At 51.7% G+C, this 23,969-nt stretch overlaps 2 protein-coding genes across 5 annotated transcripts in view; one reads left to right on the plus strand and one right to left on the minus strand.

The window, feature by feature from the left end:
* The window catches only part of Tns1 (tensin 1), a 208,781-nt gene extending 208,090 nt beyond the window's left edge, over positions 1–691 (minus strand). For all 4 annotated transcript variants that reach the window (XM_078017987.1, XM_005330452.5, XM_040267778.2 and 1 more), the window contains exon 1: positions 521–691. In XM_078017987.1, coding sequence (XP_077874113.1) covers positions 521–676 — 156 coding nt within the window. In that variant the 5' untranslated portion in view covers positions 677–691. The remainder of the gene's footprint in view (positions 1–520) is intronic.
* Positions 692–973: 282 nt separating this feature from the next.
* Positions 974–21,736, plus strand: Rufy4 (RUN and FYVE domain containing 4). The gene is made up of 13 exons (XM_078017994.1): positions 974–1,902; positions 2,850–2,911; positions 3,024–3,174; positions 3,303–3,409; positions 3,941–4,066; positions 4,344–4,450; positions 4,781–4,924; positions 5,307–5,373; positions 6,894–7,526; positions 8,474–8,580; positions 15,370–15,516; positions 20,252–20,362; positions 20,922–21,736. Exons 3-13 carry the CDS (start codon positions 3,129–3,131, stop codon positions 21,022–21,024), a joined length of 1,698 nt encoding a protein of 565 aa, XP_077874120.1. The 5' UTR covers positions 974–1,902; positions 2,850–2,911; positions 3,024–3,128; the 3' UTR covers positions 21,025–21,736.
* The last annotated feature ends 2,233 nt before the right edge of the window (positions 21,737–23,969 follow it).

A 23,969-nucleotide genomic window follows, 5' to 3' on the forward strand; every position in this document is an offset into this window, starting at 1 on the left:
AGAGGCCAGGCCTAGAGGTCTGAACAGAGTCCTCCATCTCTGGCTATTCCCACCCTTGGGTGGGGTTCCCACTTAAAGGCTCTGAGACTTACCCAGGAAAGAGAACTGCCCAGAGGGAGACCCAGCTGTCCCACCAGCCTCCCCAGTCCTTGCTTCGGTGTCCTGCTGGCTCAGAAGGCCCCTCCCTCCAGTCCAGAGAGCCCAGGTCAGGAAAGACAGCCACCTCTCCCCAATGGGCCAGCTCCAGAGAAATTAACCCTTCCCCTGCCCGCCCCAGCACTCCAGCCCTGCTCCTACGGGGTGGCTCTGAAACCTCACCTGAGTTATTTGTCCTTCGAAGAGTCAAGTCCCCATCGCCCTCCTCCCGAGGGCACAAGAGACTGATCCAGGCAGGCCACTTGGCAAGCGCGGACCCGCACTTTCCTGGCTTGGCTCCTTACCTGTGTCAGGTGGCCCAGACTCTGCCTGCCACCATCCCCAACGACAGCGACCTTCCCCTACACCCTCCCGCAGCGCCTACCTGAAGCAGCAGCCGCCTCCTGTGCTCACGGCCGGGGTCCCCGGGCTCCCAGCACTGAGCGGGCACTGTGGCCGGGGGACTCCCGGGGGGCTGCGGGCCGCAGGGGGGCCCGGGCTCCAGAACCTCGCAGCACACCAGGCTCACGGTGCAGCCCATCCGGCTGGGCGACCGGCGGGCCCGGGACAAGGGCGCCCCGGGAGCCGACCCGCCCCCAGCCCTGGCGACGGCTCGGCCCAGGGCGCCTGCGACGTCTGGAGCAGAGCGGTGACGCCCCCAGCCCGGCCCCGCGGGAGTCCGCGCCTTCTCCGCTGCACCGCCTGGAGGCTGGGGACCGCGGGGCCCGGAGAGGGGCGGTGACACCGCGCCCGGACGCAGCCAGTGACTGAGGGAGAGATCCAAGGGCGCAGGGGGCGCAGGGGACTCGAGGAGGGGCGGCGACAGGGTCCTGGACACGGAGGCGGGGGCGGGCTAAGTTGGGAGAGTGAGAAAGAGACCCCCTGCGTCGAGAGAGGCAGGGAGCAGACACCGGGAGTGAAGGAAGGAGAGACAGAGTCAGGGACGTTGGCGACAGAGATGGGACCCAGAGCCTCTGCATGGATGAGACAGGCAGTGGGGCGGAAGGCAGACTGGACATCCCTGTGTGCTGTATTTACATGTGGTTCCTGGGACCCGGGGAAAACAGATCTTGCAGGTCCCTGCTCCTCTGTTCTCCACCCCCAGTACTAGCCCCGGGTGTCCCAGACTAGAAACCAAAGGAAAGACCCCAAGAAGCAGAGCAAGCCAGGGTCGGAGGACCACAGCCCCCTAGGCAGCCCACCTGGCCCTTTGCAGGACCACTAGATTTTACTTCCATTCTTAAGGAGTGGATACAAGGACTGGGAGGAGGGCACTTATGACAAGCACTCATGGGAAGCCCTCAGCAGGCTGAGGTGGAGAGGAGGAAGGGACAAGGGGGCCCTTGTCCTCCCACTGCCCTCAACTAGAGCCCAGCTCCAAGAAGTGACAGAGCAGAGACCCGTAGAGGGAACAGGCGACCAACGCCTCAGCCTCTTTGTGCCATCTGGTGGTGGAAAGGGAGAAAGACAGGAGCAAGAAGGAGAAGGGACTGGGAAGTTGAACAGCAGGGATGACAGTCTCCAGGGGTGAGTTCAAGTTTAGCCAACAAGTGGCCCTACCCCAAGGTGTGTCTGAGGGGAGCCATTTTGCTCCAGTGCCCTTGAGCTGCCTCTACCACTTCTCCCTGGCAAGGGCTGGCCCCTCCCCTTCCAGGGTGCTGCCCTGAGCCTGAGTCACTTCCCGAGGCCCTTGGCTAGGAAGTTACCAGCGACAGGCCCAGGCTGCAGAGTCCAGCTGTCCATGCACCACCACCCAGGTCTTCCCAGGTGAGCAGTAGGGAGGGTCCTGGGACATAGGAGCAGCTGGGTAAAGGGGGTGATGCTAGGAGTCGGCAAAACAGGGACCCCGGAGAGAGGGGAGGATTTAATAGAGGATCTGGGCTGGAAAGGGCTGCCCAGACCCTCAGTTCAACCCCTTGGTGGACAATAGGAAAATCAAGGACTAAGAAAGGTGAGTGGCTTTGCCCAAGGACACACAGTAAGCAAGTAGCTGGGCCAGGATGGAGACTCAGGTCTGTAGACTCCCAATGCTGTTCTCCCTGCACCCCATCCCCCTTCCTGCCTCCCCATTCACCTTCCGTTTCTTCTCCACTCTCCTCCACTGTGACCTACTGCTTCGTCACTCCCACCCCACCCCAAACCCCAGCAACCCTGTCTGGGAGGTAGGACCCCCAGGTTTTCTGCTCCTGCCACGTCTTTGATGTTGGGATCTCAGATTGAGCCCATCAGCCGTCAGGGGCCATAATCTCCATCTTGGAGTCCCAGAATCCCTTGGGAGGACAGGCCGAGAGGCCCCTGCAAGAAGGCAGTGGGACTAATACCAGATGCCCTGCTCCTCAGCATCAGCCCCTCCCAGCTGTGGGGACTCACTCCACCTCTGCCTCCCTCTCCTCTGGGAACACACATTTTCCACTCAGCTGGGGCCCAGGAAAGGATGAGTGTGGGTTTCAAGGATGACAACGCTCTGCCTAGACTGAGAACTGTCCGTGGGGGAAGGAGGTGACATTCCCCCACAGAGTGTCCACATGGTATGCTCTGCTCACTCAGAGGCTCCTTACATCATCAGGCTGAGAACACGGGCCTCTGGGCGTACAGTTCTAAGTTCAAGTTCTGACTTCATCAGTTAAACCTTTGTGATATTGGAGACTCATCCTCTCTGTGTCCCGATCCACCAGGTACAAAATGGAGCTAATAACTTCCTGGGGTTATTGTAGGGATTAAACGCGACAAGGATGTCAAGCAATGAGCGCAGTGTCTAGAACCCAGGGACTGCCCAGTAAGTGGAGCCGTGGCACCATCTTTACACGCCGACCTTCAAGGAAGCTGGGTTATCCCCCACACTAGTTGACTTGCTGTGTGACCCTAGGTAAGTCCTGCTCCCTTTCCAGCTCTGATTCCTCGTTTGTAAAAGGAGAGCTGGGCGGCTGAGCCCAGAAGGTTCTTCCTGGGCTGATCTTCTAAGTCACAGGGAGTTGCATCGTTTCCAAGTACCCATGGCAGATGACGGGGCCATCCTCAAGGTCACCAGGGACCTGAAAGGTGAGTGTGCCCTGAGAGAGCTTCTGAGGCTGAGTTGCAGGGACAGTGAGGGCTCTCGGAAGCGTCTCCCCCCTCAGAGGCCTCGCTCGCTGATGTCTTCCTGTCTGTGTCTGTCATTCTCCCCACAGCTGCTGTCTCTGCCATCCTCCAGGGCTATGGGGATGGGCAGGGGCCAGTGACAGACGCCAGTGCTGAGCTGCACAGATTCTGTGGCTGCCTGGAGCTGCTGTTGCAGGTGGGACCCTGCCCTCCCCCAGCCCTCTCCCCAGCCCCAGGCCTGGAGCAAGGGTTCACAGATACCAGGGAAGAGCTGCTGCCTCCCTATTTTACTTTGCACTGTCCCATCTCCTTCAGTCAGTAAGTTCTCCCTGACATCTAGCCTCATTCCTGGAGCTGTCGTTGCAGCCTGAGAAGGGAGGTAGAGCAAAGCTGGGTAGGATGGGACCAGGAGTCAGACATGCTGGTCTCAAGACTGAAGCTTCAGATGCACAGAAGTCCTGGAACTGGCCCTTCATGATGCTGGTTAGAGCCCAAATCATAACTATCACTGAATTTTTTAAGCACTTACTATGTGCTTAAAAAGTCCTTTATTTGACTGACTATTTAATCCTCATTTGAACCTTCTGAGGTGATCGATGGTCTCCCTCATGCACACAAAAGCATCCTTCCTACTTCTCTGACTTCATCTTTTGCCTGTCTGCTACACATCTGCACCCCTTGTCAGGAAGCATTTCTCTACATTCTTTTTCCCTTCTCTTGGGCTCAGTTTGACCAGAAAGAGCAAAAGAGCTTTTGGGGCCCTCCGAAGGATTACTGGGACTTCCTCTGCACTGCCCTGCGGCGGCAGCAGGGGGACACGGAGCAGACTCGCTTCATCTACTCGCAGGAGAAGGTATCCAGGGCCAGGCGGGCGGGAAGGCTGACCTCGGAAGCATGATGGAGCTTTGGCACCAGGCTCTTGACAAGAATGACGGGGGCAAAGGACACGCAGCCCCATCTGCTGACCACAACCCCCTGTCTTGTTAGCCCTGCCCCCAGCACCCTGCAGCCCCCGTCTCCTTCCACAGCCTCCAAGTCCCACTACGCCCTTCCTCGTCAGCCAGTTGTTCCTGTCTTCACTCGCTGTGGCCTAATACTGCCCCCTCTCTGGCCCTCTGTGCCCTCCACAGCTGAAGACTCCTCTGGGCAGAGGCCGCGCCTTCATCCGCTTCTGTCTGGCCCATGGACAGCTGGCCGAGTCCCTGCAGCTCTGCCTCCTGAGCCCAGAGCTCATCAGGTGCGGCCCCTGGGACATCCCCCGAGAGACACCATCAGAGCCCACTCCCTCCTTCATGAGAGAGCCTCCCTCACCCCAAGATGAAAGGCTTAACATCAGAGATGACGAAACAAGAGTCAGAAAGGAAAGGCCAGGAAGAATGGAGCAGACCGGGTGGCCAGAACCCAGGAGTAGTGAGTGGTAGCATCATGATGGAGTGGGCCTCCTGACCCAAAGGGCCACGCCCTGTCTGAAAATGTCCCATGTGGTGTATAGCACAGGCTGATTCATGGAGTTTGGGGTGGCATAGCACCAGGTCACAGCCAAGGCTGGCGATCACTATTAACACAGGGAATGGTACGGCCCTCGGAGCCCTCTCTTGTGCCCTGAACTCCGGGAAGACATCCTGGACTCTCTCTACATGCTCAATGGGGTGGCCTTTGACCTGGACCTGCAGCGGCTGGACCTGGATGGTGCCTGGCCCATGTTCTCAGAGTGAGTGGGTGCGGCATCGGGTGGAGCCTCTTCCCTGCCGGCTTTCATTGCCCCCTTGCATCCCGAGCAAGCCGGAAGCTGTCGGCCTCCAGCTCCATCCCTGACCTCTGTCTGATTCTCCTCTGCCCTGGCCTTCTGTGTGCCCACTGTAATCTCATGCTGTCCCAGGGCCCTGCATAGGGGATACATACTCCAGACCTGCTGGATGGTGGGTAGAGGCTGGGAGGAGGAGTGGTCAGCGGTGTTGGTGGATGGATGGAGAGCATGATAAAGTGGGAGGGGGTTGATGACAGGGCGGTTGGAAAGATGGGACCTCCTCCATCTGAAGACCAAGCCCACCTCTGGAGTGGGGCCCAGGGTCCCCGTCCTCTTTCACTTTCAGGTCCCGCTGCTCCAATTCCAGCCGGACCCAGAGAAGAAGACCCAGAAAGACCAAAGATTCCCCAAAGGTGGTGCTTCTGTTCCTGCCTTCACTGACTGCCTCTTGCGCATCTGGCCGGGACCCCAGACTGAGCGGTGGCTAGGCTTCCCTCTGTGTACAAAGGGGGCCAATAGGAGAGAGAGAGAGGAGCCAGTGTGTGAGCCAGGGGACCCACTGGGAGCACAGTGGGGGAGAAGGCTGCTGTTCTTGGAGTGATGGGGATACTGCGGAGGGAAAGGGAGCACCAACGCCATCTGCAGGAGCTCCTGGGGCCCAGAGAGGAAAAGGTGCTGGGAAGAAGCTTGCAGGAACAGAGCAGGGAGACAACCTGTGTTGGCCATTCTCGTTGGTCTACTTCAAGGTCACATTCACCCAGTTGAGTTCAGGGAGTGACTAGAAAGCCAGACTGCCTGGCACAGAGCCAAGCCCCACCCCTTACTAACCATAGCCCTGGGGCAAGTTACCTGCCTGCCTTGTAGGGTCACAGCAAGGATGGATTGAGACACCCACGTGCAGCACAGAGCAAGGTCCTGGCTCCCCTCACCACGGGCAGCTTGTGGTCATTATCATCTTTGTTTCCATCTTTCCACAAGCACGTTTGGCATCCCCACCAGCCTCCAGGCACCAGATACCAGGAGGACTCTGTGTCTAACCTTAAAGGGTTCAAGGTCTTGTTCAGGGAGATGGATCCTAAAGAAGCACATGCAATACATGTTAAGCATGTGGTCACCTTCTGCATCTGGGTTTCACATCTCTGGTGTCAGCCAACTGCAGATAGAAAATACTTAGGAAAAATGATCACTTCTGTGCCTAATACTTACAGACATTTTTTTCCCCCTTGTCCTGATTCCCTAAACCGTACAGCACACCAGCTATTCACTAGCACTGACATCATTCGAGGTTTTATAATTTAGAGATTATCTGAAGTGTATGAGACGATTGCATGGCTTATATGCAGTTGCTATGCCATTTTATATACGGGATTGAGCACCCATGCATTTGGGTTCCCATGTGGGGTCCTGAAACAGATCCTCCTGGAAACCGAGGGACAACTATAACCACACAGATATGGACAAAGGAAGATGGGAGTACAGAGAGGGCTTCTTGAGAGATGTCACTCAGCTGGGTGTCAGTCAATTTGAGATTTTATCACAATTCTATGGACCAGCTATTATTATTCCCATTTTGAAATGTGAAAGCTGAAACACAGAGTGAAGTTCAGGAGGAAAGTTTAAAGGAGAAGGGTGGGAGGAACTTAGGGGGAACAAGATCACCGTTCAAGACCCAGGTGAGGGAGGGAGACAGACACAGGCTGGAGGTGGGGAAGAAGGGGCAGGGAGGCATCCTGCTGTGCTCCCTCCACATCAAAGCTGGGCTCTCAGATCACCTGGCGTGTTGCTGAAATTATTTCTGTTCTGATCAAATTCACTGTGGAAGGGCCTGGGAGTCTGTATTTAGCAAGCCCTTTGGATTGGGACTGCGACCTCTTCAGTGCACCAGGTGAGTGAATGGATGATGAGATGACGGCTTTGGGGGGCTTCTTTGCAGATCTTAGCAGCATTTGGAGGCCCCAAAGGAGTCCAGCTGGAGGAGCCACTCACCACTCAAGCCAGCTGTCTACAAGATGCCCCCAGAGGAGGCCAACCGGCTGGACTTCCCAGGTCTCAGCAACACCGACATGTTCCCTCCTGTCTGGAAAAGCAGATGAAAGATTCCAGGAGCCTGGGTTTCCTCCAGGAGCAGGAGGAGCTTCAGCCAGACCTGGAGGAAGGAGCTCCGAGGCCCACCAAGAAATTCCTAGAGAAGCCAAGAGCCGGCATGATGCCAGAGAAGGCGGGGGCCAAGGAGGCTCAGAAGGAGGTGACAGGGATGGCAGCTGGAGGCACAGGGATTCTGCCAGGTGCAGAGGTTCAGAGAACAAAAGGGGTCCCTGGAGAAGAAACAGAGTGGGGTCCCACTCAGAGGTTGCTGGTCTTCGGCCCCAGAGTGAAGACGGAGGGAACACTAGCAGAGAGCAGGCTGGGGTGGGAGGAGCCTAACATTCTGGGGGAGTTCTGGGTCCCCCAGGACCCGGGAACAAAGGAAGGCCCCACCACAGAAGAGCCACAAGAACAAAAAGGAGTGACTGGTATGACCAGTGGGGAGGACCAAGCAGAGGAGCCCTTGCAGGACACAGTCAAGGTGAGAACTGTTGGCCTCCAGCCCTTTCTGTTTTATTGAGACAGGGTCTTACTAGGTTGCTTAGGGACTTGCTAAGTTGCTGACGCTGGTTTTGAACTTGCAATGCTCCTGCCTCAGCCTCTGGAGCCACTGGGATTACAGCATGTGCCACTGCGCCTGGCTGTCCTTCCCTCTAACCTGACCCACAGATGGGGTCCCCAGTGGTAACACAGGAGCACTCCAGCCCACAAATAATTTTCTTTCTTTCTTTTCTTTTTCTTCTTCTTTTTTTTTTTTTTTTGCAGGGGTGGGGTATCAGGGATTGAACTCAGGGGCACACGACCCCTGAGCCACATCCCAGCCCTATTTTGTATTGTATCTAGAGACAGGGTCTCACTGTTTTCCTGAGCACCTTGTCATTGCTGAGGCTGGCTTTGAACTCAAAGTCCTCCTGCCTCAGGCTCCAAAGCTGCTGGGATTACAGGCATGCGCCACCGTGCCCAGCCCACAGATCAATTTTCGTTGGCCTGCCCAGGATTATTATTTGGGGATGCCTCTTGGAAGCTCCCACCTTTCCCTACTGCTCCACACTGCCCCCACTCTCTTCCTCCATACTCTGCCTAGCCCTGTCAGCATTTGCGTTCAAGACTCCCTCCGACAGTTCTCAGGGGCAGTCACTTGTTCTCAAGTTCGGTCTCCTACTGCTGCAGACCCCACTCTTGTAAATACTTGTCCCGGCGGTCACCTAAGATTGCCACCGTGCCCTCCCTCAGCCTCCTCCCTAGCCAGAGCCTTCTAGGTCCTTGAGCTCCATCCTCCAGTGAAGGAGGAAACACTGTGTGGTCCCCAGTCCTGCCCTCCCCTCAACAGCATGGCCTGGGGCCTCATGGGGAAGTTCATCAGGCCGGCTCGGGGCCGGGGTCTCTGCCCACTCCTTCAGCTTCCCCCTCCCCCCTTCCATCCCCCAGAACCTCAGACTTGGGCTCCAGAAGGCTGAAGAGCAGACCCAGCGCCAGGAGCAGCTACTGAAGGCACAGGAGGGGGAGCTGCAGGCCCTTCAGGAGCAGCTCAGCAGGTAACCGTGGCAACCGCGGGAGGCGGGGCTCGCATGTTCTCCATCAGCACCTCCACGCACCAGCCCTGTGCGGGTACACTTTGGGAAGCTTGTCCAGTGCGTTTCTCCTCATCACCAGGCCTTCCCACCCTCCCTCACCAACCTCCCAGTAGCCCAGGAGGGTCCTTCCATCCTGCCCTCCATCCCTCCCACCTCACTCCTGCCTCCTGCCGCTGCGTCTCCTGGGCCCCTGCCTCTGTCTCTCCCCCTCTGTCTTTTCAATCTCCTCTGCCCCCCACCCAATCATCCCCGCCATGATCTCTTTCTGTCTCCCTCTACTCCATTTGTCTCTCCTCCTCTTGTTTCCTGTTACATGATCTTTTACCCTCCTGATAATCGTAACCATAGCTCTCGTTTTCCAAGCATTTCTTACATCCCAGGCTCGGTTGTAGGCACTTCCTCATAGCAACTTTCTGAAAATAAGTTCTATAAGGATTCCTGTTTTGTAAATGATTAAACTGAGGCTCCAAGGTGCGATATAACGCACCCAGCATCAACTAGTTAGCAGAGGAGCTGAGGTCGAAACCCTGCATGGGGTTCCCCAATGATGGGCTTAAACACTGCTTCCCAGCCGAGTTCTTGAGTGCATCCATCTCTAGGAATCCACAGGAGACTCGTTCCAGACTCCCCATGGATATCAAACTCCATGGATGCTCAAATCCCCTAGAGGGTAGAGGGTTTTTTCCTTTCTCTTTTTCTTTTTGCAGTATTGGGAATCACATGTAGCGCTTCACACACGCTAGGCAGGTGCTCTGCCACTGAGCTGTGTCCCCAGCTCTTCAAGTCCCTTATATAAAATGGCAAAATGGTCTGCATAGAACCTATGCACATCTTCCTACATACTTAAACCATCTCTACGTCACTTGCAATACCTAATGCAACGTGACTACTAGGTAAATAGCAGTTAAACTATACTACATCATTTAAGAAATAATAACAAGAAAAAGACTGTATGTGTCCAATGCTGACTCTTTTTTTTTTCCAAAATATCTTTGTTCCCTGGTTGGTTGACTCCACAGATAGGGAGTGCGATTGTCCTTCAGCCTCTCCATGTCTGCCCGGTTATCCGGCAGCTCCATCTTCCCATCATCACCTTGAACTCAAGTCCGTTGCAACCCTTCCCCCTCAGGCTCCCCATGTCTCAGTTTCTCTTTCCTGATTGCTTCAGTCAGTTTTTTTGCCACTGCAACTAAAAACAATTGTCGGTGAGGAAGAGTTCATGGGGACTCACAGTTTCAGAGGTCTCAATCCATAGACAGCAGGCTCCATTCTCGGGGCGTGAGGTGAGACGGGACATCATGGCAAGAGTGGCAGAGGGAAGCGGTTCACATGATGATCAGGAGGCAGCGAGAGACTCCACTCGCCAGATACAAATAGATACCCCAAAGCCACGTCCCCTATTCCCACCTCCTCCAACCACATCCCACCTGCCTCCAGTTACCACTCAGTTAATCCCATCAGGGATTAACTCACTGATTGAGTTAAGGCTCTAGTAACCTTCTTGCATTGTTTCACTTGAAAGCTTTTGGGGGACATCTCACATACAAATCATAACAATAACTGTGTGTATGCATGTGTGCGCTTGCACTGTGTTGCTGGGGATTGAACCCAGGGTCTCACAGATGCCAGGCAATTTCTCTACCACGGAGCTACATTCTCAGCCCCTTTGAAGTTTGGTTTTGAGACAGAGTTTTGCTAAATTGCTGAGCCTGGCCTTAAACTTGGAATCCTCCTGCCTCAGCCTCCTAAGTAGCTAGGATTACAGACGTGGGCAACCACAGCCAGCTCGTACTTTACGTTTTATAAATATGTCCACCTTGCAAAGACCCTCCTGGATGTGACTCAGACTCTTTGTGTCTCTCTCTGGTCTCCATTTGTCTCAGCCCGCCTGCCCGCCTCTGTCTCTCTTCCATGTGGCTCACACCTGCCCTGGGCCAGGGCACCAGTCCAGCCTCCTGTAGAGTCCCAGTCGCTGTGATTCAGACTGAATCACTGGGAAATCTATAGACTGTCTGCTTAGCAGCAAGAGACAGGCCCAGGAGCCCAGAAACCTCCCCCCAGGGCTCCTCCCACCACATACTCAGCTGAGCCCGCCGCCTTTGTCAGCAAATATTCCAATGATTCAAGCCCTAAATGAATGTAGGAGCCGTGGCCACCCAAGATTCCTTTGTAGGATTGAGAAAGCTGGAAGAAGCAGCTGGGAGGCTCCAGGGAGCTCAGGCTGCTCCCTGTGACTAGGGGCCCTGACATAGACCACCGTGGGCTTGGTGCCTGCATTCAGTCATTCCACAAACGCTCGAGACCCACGCGAGCCAGGCCTGTTGTGGTACCAGGAATCACTTCCGTGGGCAGAACACAAATGGCGGCCTTCCTGGAGCTTCCACCCAGAGAGAGAGGCAGGCCGTGAACCTGATAAGAAGCACAGCGCAGGGAACACGACCGATGTGAATTCTCAGGAGGAAAAATAAGGCAGGGAAAGGGAATCAGGTGTGTCAGTGTGAAGCTTTAAATAAGGTGGTGTGGACAGGGAGGGCCTCTCTGAAAGGTGGTGTTTGCATAAAGACCTGAAAAAAGGAAAAAGTGACACATTCGGGTCTAGGGTAGGCGGACGCCAGGGCATCCTCTGACGTATCCAGGCAGAGGATATTGCAAGAGCGAAAGCCTTGAGGTGGGAGAGTGCACAGAGGGTGCTGGGAACATCACAGAGGCTGTTCTGGCCCAGTGGGGCGAAGAGGGGAGGGGATGGAGGACAAGGTCCAGTGGGCAAGGGAGTCAAGTTGGGGGAAGCCTGCTAGGTCATCAAAATGACCTTGGCTTTGACTCAGAGTAAGTCGGAAGCCATTGAGAGTTCAGAGTAAAAGAGTGACGGGATCTAACTTTTTTCTTTTTTATGTCAAATTGTGTTTATATGCTTTTTCAAATGTTTAGCAATTCGATGGTTTTAGTATATTCACAGAATTGTGTGAACATCAACACGATTTTAGAATATTTTTATCACCCCTAAAAGAAACCCTGTGCCCAATAGCAGTCACTTCCCAAACTACTTTCATTTTTTTTTAAATATTTTTTTAGTTGTAGATAGACACAATATCTTTATTTATTTATTTTTATGTGGTGCTAAGGATTGAACCCAGTGCCTCATGCATGCAAGGCATGTGCTCTACCACTGAGCTACAACCCCAGCCCTACAAACTACTTTCTTCCTCTATAGATTTGCCTATTCCAGACTGCTGTGTGTTCTATTTTATTTATTATTATTATCTTTATTATTATTATTTTGCACTGGGCATTGAACCCATAGGTGCTTAACCACTGAGCCATATCACCAGCCCTTTTTTATTTTATTTTTTTTAATTTAGAGACAGGATCCTACTGAGTTGCTTAAGGCCTTGCTAAGTTGCTGAGGCTGGCTTTGAACTCACGATCCTCCTGCATCAGTCTCCCAAGCCACTGGGATTACAGGTGTGTGCCCCAAGCTGGCTGCCATGTGTTTTAAAAGGCCCCATAGAGCTGGACTGTGGGTGAGCAGGGCTGGGCACATACAGACCTCCAGGAAGCTTCTGTCTCCTGCAAGGGAGAATGGAGGTGCCCAGCCGGGGCTGGGGTGGCGGGGGAGATGCAACTGCTGCATTCTGGATACGTTTTGAAGCAGGACTTCCTGAGGGACTGGCTGGGGGGATGCTGAGAGAAAGATGGACGTCAAGAATGGCTGAGTTTTTTGACCCAAGGGACTGGAAAGCTAGAGTCATCATTAACCCAAGTGGGGAAGGCTGTGGCAGTGCAGGTGGTGGGAAACGCTTGGGAGCTTCCCTTTAAACAGGTAAAGTTGGGGACACCTGTCAGACAGCCACATGTGGCCATTGGGCAAGAAGTTGGGTGTGGAGTTCCAGAGAGAAGCGGGGCTAGAGATGTCAGAGCTGAAAAGAGCAGATGGTAATAGCAGCTCCAGAGCCTAGAAGAGGACCTGCTGCCCGAGCCCCAAAGTCCAGAAAACCAAGGACAGAGCTCACTGCCCGGCACAGGCATGGTGGGTATCAAGCTGGGGATGGGGTCTCACCAGCAGCCAGCGGAAAGGCCACAGAGCCCATTTAGTCCATCAACTGTATTTATTGTGCCTCTCTGGCCTTGAGCAGGTGACAGCCTGTGTCTTTTAAAAAGTCCTGGAGAGACTGGCAGGAAACTAACAGAAATTCAGCATCAGGCAATCACAGATGAGGGGGAGAAAAATAAAGCCAGGGAGGAAGGTAATGGAAGACAGGGCTGTCACTCAGATTTGGGGTTCAGGAAGCCATCTCCAAAGAGGTGACATCTGAGCACAAACCCCAGCCATGAGAGACTGTACTGCACCCACACCCACACCCAGGGTGCTGTGGGCGGGGGAGACGAGATCCAGAGGTCCAGAAGATATGGCCAGAGCAGAGAGAAGGGCGAGTGGTGGCCAGGAGCCTGGAAGAGCCAGGTGACAGTCTGGGATTAAGAGACCCTGGAATTATTCCCCGAGGATTTTGAGTGGGTGCAATTAAAAGGACAGACGGAGGGGGGCGGGGCTGAGCCCAGGCTAGACACACAGGCAGCCACTGCAGACCCCCCAGGCAGCCCCAGGACCCACCAGCAGCTGGGAAAGTGCACTTGGATCTGAGATATGTGGCTTCCCACACTTGGTGGCTTTGAGGCTGTGGCCCTGGGACAATGGCCTCCCCTCCAGGGTTGCAGGTCCCTGATTGGCAGAAGGAGGCAGTGGGGTCTCTAACGTTCCTCCTTCCAGCTCAGGGCTCTAGGGGGCCATCTTTCCAAGCTGTGTGGTTCCCGCTGCCCTCCGTGTAAAACCTCCAGGCCACAGAGATTAGGACAGGCACACACGGGGGGGGGGGGTCAGGGGGGCATCTCCCTCCACCCTCAGGTGGCAGCTCTGAGCTCCCTTGAGGCCTGTCAGGGGTATAAGGAGCCACCCCTCCTTCACCTGCTGTCCACTGCACTAGTGATGAGGGCCCTGTGTGGACGAGAGTGTGGGAGGCAAAAAGAGTTTGGAGACGGACAGGCCTGTGAGCAGATTCCTACTCCCTCCGCTTATCAAGCTGTGTGACTCTGGACAAGTGTCACTCCCTTTCTGAGGTTCTAATTCCCCGTCATAAACTCGAGATCATATTACTTTTCTCATCACATGATGAAAATTAAATGAAACAATGCTACACAACAGTAAGAGGGTGCCTGGCCTATAGCAGGTGCTCAAGAAACTTTCATTCCCTTCCATGTGCCCTCCTGCACAGCCCTCCCTGGCTTCTGACCACACTGGCCTTCTTTCAGTTCCTCAAACAAGCCGAGCTCTTCCAGCTTGCAGACCTTTGCACAAGCCTGTCTCTGGCTCCTGAAGGCCAAGTTCTCCTCTGTTAGGTCCACTTCGATGTCTGTGTCTGAGACGCCTTCCCCCAGCACCCCGTCTGGTCTCTGCCTCCGTCCCTCTTTGATCTCCGTCATACACTGATTAGTGGGTTTAACGATTTAATTGATTTCTTGGTCCACCACTTGTTTAACTGTTCCACAGGACCCTGGGCACTGCTCCACTCCTGGCACCTAAAATAATCATTGGCACACACTAGGTGCCGCATGAGTTTTCTCTCCCACCCCAGAGATATGCACCACCGTGGGCGCATAGGACCTGGGATCACTTAGCCTGTAAACTGGCTCAGGAAAATTCAAGTCAGCAGCTAAGAAACAGGAAGCTGAAGTCAAGAGCGTTGTTAAAAGTCTCAAGGTGACCTTCAGCAGGCCTGAGCAGCAGGACCCGCTTCAGTCTGCAGCGACTGGCCTTGGTGGAATCTCAGTGGTTACCTAGTGTCAGTTTGATTTCACGGCCCACCCACGCAGCACCCTAAATGGCCATGTTTCAAAAATTAATAGCTCCGCTTTTGGTCCAACCTCTTCCCCTCCAACATGCTGAAGCCCAGGGGAACATGCACACATGTGCCCACCCAGAGACATCCAGAGAGCGTGAGACCCTCCCCAGCATCCACCCACCATCAGGACACCCTCCTGACCGAGCCAGGGAGAAAGGGATGGGACCTTTTTTATGTCCAATTCAGTAGACTTCTTGGAATGCTCTAGAAAACCACTAAAGACAAAAGGAAAAGACAAGAATAGAGCTGAGACAGTTCCAAGCCCAAAATTGAAACAGAAATTTAGGAAAGCCATATTTTTACTATTATTTTTTAAATTGGAAAAAAAAGTGAAAGAGAACTTTAAAATAACTTTTCAAAGCAAAAAATCACCCCAAAGCCTACACTGGTCCCCCCCCCCCCCCCCCCCCGCTCCATACATGATTGTTTCCAGCTGGGCACAGTCCATCCTGCCTGGGTTCCCAGGCACACACCTTGCCTCAGAAGGTTGCCATGCTGTGAACACACCTTTCAGGAAAATTTCACTCCAAAATGGAAATATTTTAAAGGAAAAGGCATAAGGGGGGGATGGAAATGTTGGCAAGTGGCCCCTGAAGGAACGCAGCTAGCCCGTCTTTTCATTTCTCTAAATGATGGCTGAAGAGTCGCCTACAGGTGTCAGACCTCACACGGGCTCAGCTCAGTGTTGGTGAGTACGTGTGGGTGTGTTGTGCACCGAGCACACCCACACCCATGGACTTCGGTTGCCACCAGCTCCCTCCCCGCAGGGGGCTCCCTGGCAGCCAGAGGCCCAGCCCGGCTCAGTGGCAGAGGCTGAGCCTTCTCCCTCAGGACTCGGTCTTCCTTCTGTGCACAGATGTCAGGAGGAGAGAGCCCGGCTGCAGGCAGAGCTGGAGCAGCAGCACCAGGAGGCTGAGAGGAGGGACGCCCTGCACGAGGAGGAGCTCGGAGGGCAGCGGGACCTGGTCCAGGCCATGAAGATGAGGGTGCTGGAACTGATTCAGTAAGGACGAGCAGGAGGGAGGGGCTGGGGTGCCGAAGGAGGAAAGGCAAGGGGTGTGGAGAGTGGACAGGAAAACTATCCCAACCACAGCTCTCAAGCAGGATTCTAGAGATCCCACAATGCTATCTTTATATCCCTGGATGTTCCTTTACAGATGAGGAGACTGAAGGTCAGAGGGGCTGGCTTGGTCACCAAGGACAGCATATAAGCTTTGCAGAGTCCCCTGAAAATAAGGCCTCCCCTGCCTCCACATACACACACCTACTGCAATTAGGAGAAGAGAGGGGAACTCATGGGTTGAGAAGGAATTAGGGGAGGGAGGAAAGGAAACACTGGGATTAACCAAATAGTCACATGTCCCACACCTGCCTGCCCACAGGTCTTCCTCAGACCCCTGGGCCCGTGGGCCTGACTCCAGTCAGCATTCTAGGTTCCAGAGGCCAGGGTCACCAGGGTCCATTCAGACCCCTGTGCTCTCAGAGAGTGGGGGGTGGGGCTGTGAAGCACAGCTTCCACCTTTGAGTCTAATAAGGAGATAATTCACACATGTGTTATCCTTTGGTGTAGTTTAGGGGACAGGAGACTCAGGTTGGGCTCAGGTTCCATTCAAGTTAGAAGGTTGTTGGGAGGTCACCCAGAGTGGAATTCTCTTGTGGAAACTCCAAATATTAAGGCTGAGAAAGACAGATCAACTTGGAAGGCACAGACAAATAATTTAAGGAAAGAGTTCCTCCAAGGTGTCTATTGGGCAAGAGGAAGGGAGATATAAAAGGTTAACAACCTCTTTCCTCACCAAAGAGCTTAAGATAGGGCGGGGGTTGTGGCTCAGAGGTAGGGCGCTCACCTAGCACGTGCGAGGCCCTGGGTTCGATCCTCAGCACCACATATAAATAAATAAAATAAAGGTATTGTGTTCAACTACAACTAAAAAATAAATATTAAAAAAGAGTTTAAGGTAGCTAACAAGAAAAAACCACGTACATGAGATTGCTAAGAAAAAAGTAGAAGATTAAATGGAAGATGAAACAGGAGGAAAAAACGCTCTACGGAGCTAGGATGTATATTAAGATTAGGGTTAGAATTCAGCTCTAAGCATCTTTGTAGCAGGATCAAAAAGGAAAAGACAAGGAGAGAATTGCCTAACGCTCACTATCCGTTCAAAGGAAATATACTAGATATATACACTGATATATATTACATGGTCTAGTTTTTTCTGATATCAAAGACATTAATCAGGTGTATTTAGGGAACTCCAATCTATATAATACAAGCTTCTGGCAGAAGCTTTATGGAAGACAGGACTCTGTTCTCCATCCTGAGAGCTCACCATAATGAGTGTAAGAGAATAAACCTTACAATAGAGAAAAGGAGCTGGACTGAGCAAAGGGGAGAGATTCCAGCTCATTTCCAAAAGCTGGGAAATGGATGGCTAAGTGGATGCTGTGTGAAGCCCTCGAAGACCTGGAGATCCCCGGGCCCCGTGGTGAAGGAAGAGGAGGGGATAAAGTCATTAGTGAGAGGAGTATACGTCCCCCCCTCCTCTGCCTGCCTCCCCCCCCCCCCCCCGCAGAATACCCAGCAGCAATCACCTTTTCTCCAAAGCAAATAATCGACAGGTCCTCTCTAAAGAAATTTAGGTGTCCCAAGTAGAAGACCAGATTGTAGTGGCATTTGGGAGTCTAGTACACTAGGTAACTCCCTGCCAAGTGCCCTTGAAAGGGAAGCCACCTGTCAATCAGCCCTGTCCAATACCTGGAGCACCAACCCGCTTCTGTTGCCTCTTTCTCAAACGTAAATGACAACCAAGGCTTTGAGGAGAGTCTAGAACACAAAAGGGAGAGAGGAAAATCAACAAACCAGGGGCAGAGTGTCTCCCCTGAAACAAGGTGCTGTGAAAGAGACATGTTCTCGGAAATTAAAAATATGGTTGCCAAATACATCTTAATATTCACTAAAAGAATCGAAAGAGAAAGATGAGGCAGTCTCTCAGAAAGAATGGAAAGCCCAGAAAGCTGGAATTCACGGGAGAATTAGAGACATAAAGAATCAGTCTAACAGTTCCAATATCCTCACCCACATACAGAAGTTCCTAAAAAGGAGAGTAAAAACAATGGACAGTGTCAAATAAAATTTGACAAAGGTGAAAATGTGAATTTCCAGGCTGTCACAGACACAGATCTTCAGATGTAAAGATTTCCCTGAAAGATCAGCACAAGAAATGAAAAATAAAACATAAAACAAGCTAAACCTACACTTAGATACAATTGTGAGAAATTTCAGTCCAACAAAGATAAAGAAAACATTTCCAAACTGTTTGGAGGAAACCACAAGTCACATATAAAAGAAGTAGAACCCAATGCAGGCCAAGAGTCCATGACATAATACTTCAAGTTCTAAGAAAAGCTGACTTTTGCCCTAGAATTCCAGGCCCAGCCAAATCTTGAATTAAATGGGGAAGGAATTGGAGAAAGACATTTATCAGACAGAAAGGTCTTAGAAAATTCACCTCCCACACAGCCTTTCATAGGAAGTTAGTTGAGGATGTGCTCCAGGAAAACAAGGAAGTAAGCAAAGAAAGGAGAAGATGTGGAATTCAGGGAACAAAAGTTCTAGCCTAGGAGAAAAGGAAAGGAAATTCCCAAGAAGACAAGTGGGCAGCAAGTTCAGGGAGCTCTCTAGATTGTAAGAGAGGAATCTAGAAGAAGGTCTCTGGGGAAGAGAAGGAAAAGTGTATTTGCTATGGTAGAGAATTGTTGGGAGGGCACTATAGGTAAAAGGCAATTCATGCAAAGAATAAAGAAAGGCAGTTAAAAACTCTGAGAAAAATAAGTCTTTCAGGAATGGAAATATGAGGGAGCTGAGTACAGTTGGCACATGCCTGTAATCCCAGCAGCTCGGGAAGCTGAGACAGTAGGATCTTGAGTTCAAAGCCAGCCTCAGCAATGGCGAGGTGTTAAGCAACTCAGTGAGACCCTGTCTCTAAATAAAACACAAAATAGGGCTGGGGATGTGGCTCAGTGGTTGGGTGCCCCTGAGTTCAATCTCTGAGACAGAAGGACCACATGTTCAAGGCCAGCCTGGACAACTTAGAGAGATTCTATTTCAAAATAAAAATAGAAAGGGCTGAGATATATCTCAGTGGTAGGGTGCTTTCTTAGCATTCACAAGGCCCTGGATCCAATCCCCAATGCTGAATGAATGAATGAATGAGTTAATTAATTAATTATAGAACACAACGTATAAATGATAAAACACAACTTATAAATTATAGAATACAATTCTATAATGTAAATGCAATTAATTATCTTTTTTTCAACCTTAGAATCAAATTAAAGACAAAGCAAAGGAGGCAATTATAGAAACATGAATGCTATCACCTTAACAACATTAAGTATAGAGGAGAATCCAATAAAGGTTCTGTGGAGACAAAATGTTTGATATTTGTGTTGACTCCGTGGTAGCCACAGATCACATGTTGAGATGGGGCACCTGAAATATTGATCCGGTGCAACACAGGAATGAAGGTTTTCATTTTTTTTTTAATTTTAGCTCAGTTGGACACATGTGGCAAGTGGCTACCATATTGTATGTTTCAGGAATAGAAGACAAGTCAGGAGGAGAAGGAAGGAGAAGAGATGAGGGAAGGGATAAGGGCAACATCATATTACTGAGCGGGAATCATAGATAGGATGAGAAAAAAATATGTGAGTACATTCTGGAAACTTCTAATGGTAACCAACAGAGGAACCAAAAATAGGGATATAACTCCATTGGAGGAAGGAAGAGAAACTGGCAAGGATGGTAATAAATAAGCTAAAAGCTCTGCTGTCAAGGGAAGGGCCCCAGAGCAACTATTCTCTACTGAAGGAAGGAGATATGGAAGTTAATACCAAAAAGAAAAAAAAAAACCTGCAAGAATGAGTTTCCACTGGAAACAGAAAGGAGGGGGAGGTGCCAGTGTCTTTTAATATGTGCCCTCTGTGCTATTTGAGTTTTAAAATGTGTATATGTATTATTTTGACAAAATTTTAAAACAACTGATATTTCTAAACATCCTTTAAAAAAAAACAAAACAGTGAAGATAGTTTTGCAAGGGCAGACACAGATAAATATACGCCAGTTTGTTTCAAGTGCCAAATAAAAGGTGAAGTGGGCCTTAAGTGCTGTAGGCACCTGGAGCCAGGACCACAGGGGCTTCTGTGACCAAGGGGTGCACTGGGAGGAGGTGAAGGGGTTCTTGATCTGGGTCACGTTCTGCTGGGAGCCGGGAGCTGGGTGTCACCATCCAGATTCTCCAAGAATGAACTAACCCAGCTCTGGTGTGTCTCACTCCTGTTCATTTTTCTCTCTCTCCTCCTGTCTCTGTCTCTGTCACCGTTTGTCTCCGTGTGTGCCTGCATCTGTGTCCTCTTGTTTTTCTCTCCCTCTACATTTGTGTCTCTCTCCTTCTCTGTGCGTCTGTCCCCTCTCCAACTCTCCAACGTCCTTTCTCTCTCTGAATGTCTCCCATCATCCACTTCCCTCTTCATTTCTGTCTCCCTGCCCCTTGTCCCCATCTCACTTTGTCTTTCTGTGTACCTGGGTACACCTGCCTCTGTCACCCTCTCCATCCCCCTCTTCCTCCTTCTTTGCCTCCATGTTCCTCTTTCGGCCCCTCTCTGTCCCTCCATCCGGGTCATCTCCTCCTTCCTGTCTCTCTGCCTGCCTCTGCCTCCGCCCTGTCCCTGTCTGTCAGTGAGAAGGACCGCCAGTGGCAGAGGCTGCAGCAGCTCTCCTCCGTGGTGCCCGCCGTCTGCGTTGGCTGCGGCAAGGTCTTCAGCAGGCTGTCCCGGCGGTATCCCTGCAGGTACCGGGAAGGACACAGACTCCTTCCTCTGGGACAGTCCACTTTCCACCAGCCCACAGTCCCCTCTGCACCCTAGGGAGAGAAGGAACAAAGGAATAGGGCATTTATAAAAGGCCACTTACACCTGGCCACTCGTTCACCCCACCTGGCCTCGGACACTAAGCTGTCATGATCAAGAACATGGGGAAGGGGCCAGAGAGGGAATGGGTCCTGGGTGACAGGGTTGCATCATCTTCAAAGGACAGACCATGGGCTCCTCATCTGGGAGAAGGGTTCCTGCCCCGAGCGAGCTGCTCTCCTTACCTTCCTCAGATGTCCTCTGCCATCACTGCGGCAGGACTAGCAGAGCAAGAGGGGGACATGAGCCATCAGGAGAATCTGCCACTTGGAGTTGAGGGTCCAGGGAGGTCAGGCATCAGAAATCCCTTTAGGAAAGGGGAGACTTCTGAGACAGACCAAGGGCCATCCTGCTGGAAGATGAAAAGCCCTGGCACAAACCCCCGTGCTTCCTCGGCCAGCTGCAGCGTCCACCCCAGGTTGCCCTGTCTCTGCTCCCCAGGCTCTGCGGAGGCCTGGTATGTCATGCCTGCTCTGCGGATTACAAGAAGAAGGAGCGCTGCTGCCCACCATGTGCCCAGGGAGGAGAAGCCCAGGTCACCTGAAAGAGCAATCCAGGATCAGCCACCCCACACCTACAACCCAACCCCAGTCCTCTCCCTTCCCTGCTTTCTCCAAGTCCTCTGGTCTGTCAGGCCTCATGTTCTAGAAGCTGGTGAGCAAAGCAACAGCACCCCAGTGCAGGGACAGCGGCAGCCGGGGTGACAGTCTGAAGACATTTCTAGCCCTGCATGTCCCACATGGATGAGCAGAGTAGCACATGCCCCTGGCTCTCAGGGCTTTGCCACTAATGTGAGGGAGGTGGCCTACAGCCTGTCTACAAAGTCCTTCAAGGCACAGAAAATCCATGGCCATACTTAAAAGCCAAGGCCCTGATGGTTCCCCGGCACCCCCCCCCCTCACCCAGCTGCGCTGCCCACCCCATGCACCAGGAGTGAAGCTTGCGCAGATGCCGCTTCTTCAGTAGCTTCTGGTCTAATCTGCTTCACGGATCTGTGTTTGATTCCTTTTGTTTTAACTTTAACAGATTTATTGAGGTGCTACTGACATATAATAAACATGATGGAATTTTTGCATTTTGATACATCTGAGAAACTGTCATCACAGTCACTTCCATGTCCATCAGCCCCAAGGTTTGCTCACACCCTTTCATGATCGCTGTCCCCCTCCTAGCCCAGACCACCACCAGCCCTGCTTCCTGTCACCTCAGATTAATATGTGTTTTCTAGAATGCTATATAAATGAAACCATACACTATTTCCTCTTCCTTGTCTGCATTCTTTCATTCACCTTCATTATTTTGAGATTCATCCAGGTTCTTGCAAATATCAATAGTTCTTTTCTATTATATTCTATTCGGCCGAATGGATATGCCTCCATTTGTTTATGCGCTCACCTGTTGCTTCATGCTGGAGTGGTTTCCAACTTGGGACTGTTACAAATAAGGTTCCTCTAAGCAGCTGTGCAGGCATGCAGCTCTCTGTCACTTGCTATCAACAGTATGGAAATTTGATGGGCCCCTAGCTAATAGTGCCTGGAAGGAGGGACTGAGTGCCGCAGTCCCGCTGCAGCAAAATAACTGGGGGGGTGACGAGGAACTTGTGTAGATTGATCCAGCAGGAGTGGGAGCCATTTATTGTAGGACAGGAGGGGTATATGTACATTACACACAGCTTATCTTAATTAGCATAAACTAGATACAGCAGTCAACCAATAAGAAATCTCCACACTTAATGGCTCGCTGGCACCACCTCACAAACCACTCCCCCTGGCAAAATGCCAGGCGCCATCCTGACTTGTTTACAGACTCTAACAACTGAGTCCAGGGGACTGTGCCATTCTCACCCAGCCAGACTTTGATGAAGGCAGTGGACAGGCTGACCTCTGGGTAAGATCATTTCCCCTGTACTATCCAAGAAGTCTTATGCAATGGGTATGTCATTCACTAATTGTGGCGTTTCTGAGAACACTGTTTCAGAAGCGTGGGCCCCACTTTATGACAAGGCCATCAGCTGCGCTTCCCTGGTTCTAGGGCACACTGAGTGCCCCAGACAGGTGTCCATACTGTCCCCATCTGCTCTGCCTTACATAGCCTCTGCAGTCATTGTGCAACTCTGTGGCTCTGACCAGAGCCCGTGGATGGCCTCTCGGGGTCACCAGAGTTGCATCCTGTTGCCTTCATATGGAGCAAGAATTTTGCAACAGCAGTTTCTGCCCTGGAGAGCCTGTGAGAACTTCTCTTTGACAAACGCTGTAACAAGGTGTCCGAGGGTAGTAGGAGCTCCAAGAGCAGTCAAGGTAACAGAATCACCCTAAAGTGGAGCAGTTCCTTCTGGAGAACTGACTGACCCACACAAATTTGACAGAAAAAAAAAATTTTTGTATTAGCAGGAATTCCAGCACACAGAATTCAGACCTTCCTGATAAACTGATGAGGGTGAGGTCACCAGCAGAAGCCCATTTTCAAAGAAGAAGCAAGATGTTCTTGGAAGAGAACCCATCACAGGAGAATCTAGGGCCAGGAAGGAGGGGGAGCTTGACCTCTTTCCCATTTGGAAAAAGGAAAAGGCAATGCTGAGTACCAGCCTCCAGCTCAACGTTGCCCCCTGCAGAATTCAATGGAGGGCAAAAAAGCTCTAAATAAGAATCAGAAAATTTTGTGACACTCTGTGGACCTTGTAGCAGAGGGTTCCACAGTGGTCACTTTAGACTACCCCATCAGCTGCCACTGTAAGTGGCCCCAGGGCACATTTCCAGCTCTAGCAGTGTCCACAGGAACACGTGGGAGACACTCCCACAGACTCCCCCCAATCCCTGAGGAGTCTCTGCAGGGACTGAAGCCCTGCGTGAGTGCGTGGAGTCTGAGACGGATAGAGAATGTTGTTGTCATGACTTCATTTGTGCTCAGAATCTAGGGATGCCCTGGGAAATCTGGGCAACGAAATCACATAGTTTTTAAAATTAGATGACAACAAGATATCCCCAGGCATATCAGTTTCTCCAAACTGTTGAGGCTTTTCATTATCAATAAACAAAAATGTATTAAGTATTCATAATACACTTCACACTGCGGTTGGTTTGGAGACATGAGATAAATATATATATATATATATATATATAAAATCACTGCCTTCAAGACATGGAAGAGGAAACAGCCAAACAGATGATTGACTACAAACCCCATAACAACCCTATGCAGTGTGTCTTTCCAGCTGGATGTGGTGGCTCGTGCCTGTAATCCCAGTGACTCAGGAGCCTGAGACAGGAGGATCGCAAGTTTGAAGCCAGCCTGGGCAACTTAACAAGACTCTGTTTCAAAATTTAAAAAAAAAATAGGGCTGGAAATGTAGCTCAGTGGTAGAGAGAGTGTTTGCCTAGCATGGGCAAGGCCCTGGGTTCAATCCCCAGTGCCAGGGTGGGATGGGGGGACAAAAAAACTCCTGTTGAAAGCAGAAAGAAAATGGAGAGTTAGTCAACCAGACATAATGGC

Source organism: Ictidomys tridecemlineatus, chromosome 7 (genome assembly GCF_052094955.1).
Source record: "Ictidomys tridecemlineatus isolate mIctTri1 chromosome 7, mIctTri1.hap1, whole genome shotgun sequence".
Lineage (NCBI taxonomy): Eukaryota > Metazoa > Chordata > Mammalia > Rodentia > Sciuridae > Ictidomys > Ictidomys tridecemlineatus.

Coding starts and splice junctions, on each gene's coding strand:
- Rufy4 (XM_078017994.1), top strand. CDS start 3,129: ATGGCAGATGACGGGGCCATCCTCAAGGTCACCAGGGACCTGAAAG. Junction 4,925..5,306: donor GCCTGGCCCATGTTCTCAGA/GTGAGTGGGTGC, acceptor TTTCACTTTCAG/GTCCCGCTGCTCCAATTCCA. Junction 20,363..20,921: donor TCCCGGCGGTATCCCTGCAG/GTACCGGGAAGG, acceptor TCTGCTCCCCAG/GCTCTGCGGAGGCCTGGTAT.